The sequence below is a fragment of the Poecilia reticulata genome, linkage group LG8 (genome assembly GCF_000633615.1).
Source record: "Poecilia reticulata strain Guanapo linkage group LG8, Guppy_female_1.0+MT, whole genome shotgun sequence".
Lineage (NCBI taxonomy): Eukaryota > Metazoa > Chordata > Actinopteri > Cyprinodontiformes > Poeciliidae > Poecilia > Poecilia reticulata.
In genome coordinates, this window is record NC_024338.1 from 23,256,930 (window position 1) to 23,258,614 (window position 1,685).

Below are 1,685 nucleotides of genomic sequence, written 5' to 3' on the forward strand. Positions count from 1 at the left end.
GTGTGTGTGTGTGTGTGTGTGTGTGTGTGTGTGTGTGTGTGTGTGTGTGTGTGTGTAAGGGAGACGAGAAACCTCAGCAATCAGAGAGCAGCTTTACCTGGAGCAGCCTATGGAGCCGACAGCATTAGTGTGGCTGGATCCCTGAGCTACACATCGAACCTGACCGTTGTCGCTGTCCAGCTGCCAGACACGCACTGACCGGTCCTACACACACACACACACACACACACACACACACACACAAACAAAACAGCATGCAAATGTATATGGCTTCTCAAAAATCTGTAGGTGCATGGGCTACATGACGAAACAAAGTCAGAGTTTGTGTTTACCTTTGCACAGCTTGCAAATAGAGAGCCTTTTTTGAACACATCCAGAGTGAGGACAGTATCTGAGGAAGATAAGCAAATAAAACAGAGCAGTGAGTGACAAACATCTTCATCTAACCTGCTCAACAAGTCATAAACCGGACTATTAAAGACCTGATTTGTTTAGATTCTGGCGCTGCACACACAGATTTTATTGCTTTTCTTTTGTGCAGAAAGAGTAACTTATTTAAAATTCTGACAAATGTTTGACGCCTTTTTATTTGTTAGCTGCATGCTCGTAAAAATAAAAAGATTTGACTCCAAACAAACTTACAAATAATCTCAGTAGGGAAGTTAGAAAACTCTGTTAATGCTCATATGAACACTTCTGTAACTTACTGGCTTGTTTTTGGAGGTAAACAACCAGAAAGTAAAAGATCGTGACTGAATCAGGTGGATGTGATTCTCATCCAGCTAAAGGACAGGCGCTGCCCTCTGCTGGTCGCTCACCTGTGTGCCCGTAGAGAATCTGGCAGCTGTTGGTGAGCAGCTGGAAGACCTTCAGCTGACAGCTGTTAGTGGCCACCACGATGTGAGTGTCGTCTTTACCCAGGAACTTCACGTCCAGCACCTCGTCGTTGTAACCCACAAACTACGAGAAAGAGACACGTTTCCACGAACTCCAACATAACCAATATCTGCTAAATCTATCAGCTATTATCTTAATACAGCAAAAATCTTAAAATAATCCGACATACAACTTCGAGTTTGAATTAACACAAGTATGTACAAGGAAAATCATACATACACCCACTTTAATATTTGGGTTAATTTTCCAGATGGTTGCAAAGAAACTTTGTGCTTCTTTTAATCGTCAACCAGCATCTGGACTAAAGATTTGAGCCATCTTCTACAGAGAAAAGGTGGAACTGATCTGAAGTGAATGTTTTCATTTTTAAGAACGTTATATGAATATTTCTAAGGTTTATCATCCGCCTGCGTTGTCGATTCCAAAATGGCATCACTTTTCTGCTGCAACACCCAACTGTGTCCAAGTTTCAACCAAACAGGYGTTATTCAAGRTATAAGGTCAAAGGTTACAAGAACGGTAGCATAACCACTGCAATGAACAACTCTAATAAAATTCTTAATTAAATGTGTGCCAGTATTGTGTTTTAAACAATCTAGATGATTTCTGTTCCTTTTTTCTATTATTGTATTTTTTTTGCTTTTTTTTTTTAGCAATAATAGAATAATGGATCAGGCTTCCTAAACAAGACAGCACATGCAGCATGAGCCATGCATGTAATCAGTCAATAATAAGTAAGCCCCAGTACTGACTTGCTGCTGTGTGGTGAGACTGGGCAGCTGGTAGAA

The 1,685-nt window shown here is 40.8% G+C and overlaps 1 protein-coding gene across 1 annotated transcript in view; it reads right to left on the reverse strand.

Annotated features, from left to right (window-relative positions):
• tbl3 (transducin beta like 3) overlaps nucleotides 1-1,685 on the reverse strand; it is a 13,646-nt gene that overhangs the window by 8,595 nt on the left and 3,366 nt on the right. Inside the window, exons 6-9 of the mRNA XM_017306137.1 lie at nucleotides 1,650-1,684; nucleotides 819-960; nucleotides 333-391; nucleotides 97-204 (exon numbers count right to left, since the gene is read on the reverse strand). Of these exons, the coding sequence (XP_017161626.1) occupies nucleotides 97-204; nucleotides 333-391; nucleotides 819-960; nucleotides 1,650-1,684 (344 nt within the window). The remainder of the gene's footprint in view (nucleotides 1-96; nucleotides 205-332; nucleotides 392-818; nucleotides 961-1,649; nucleotide 1,685) is intronic.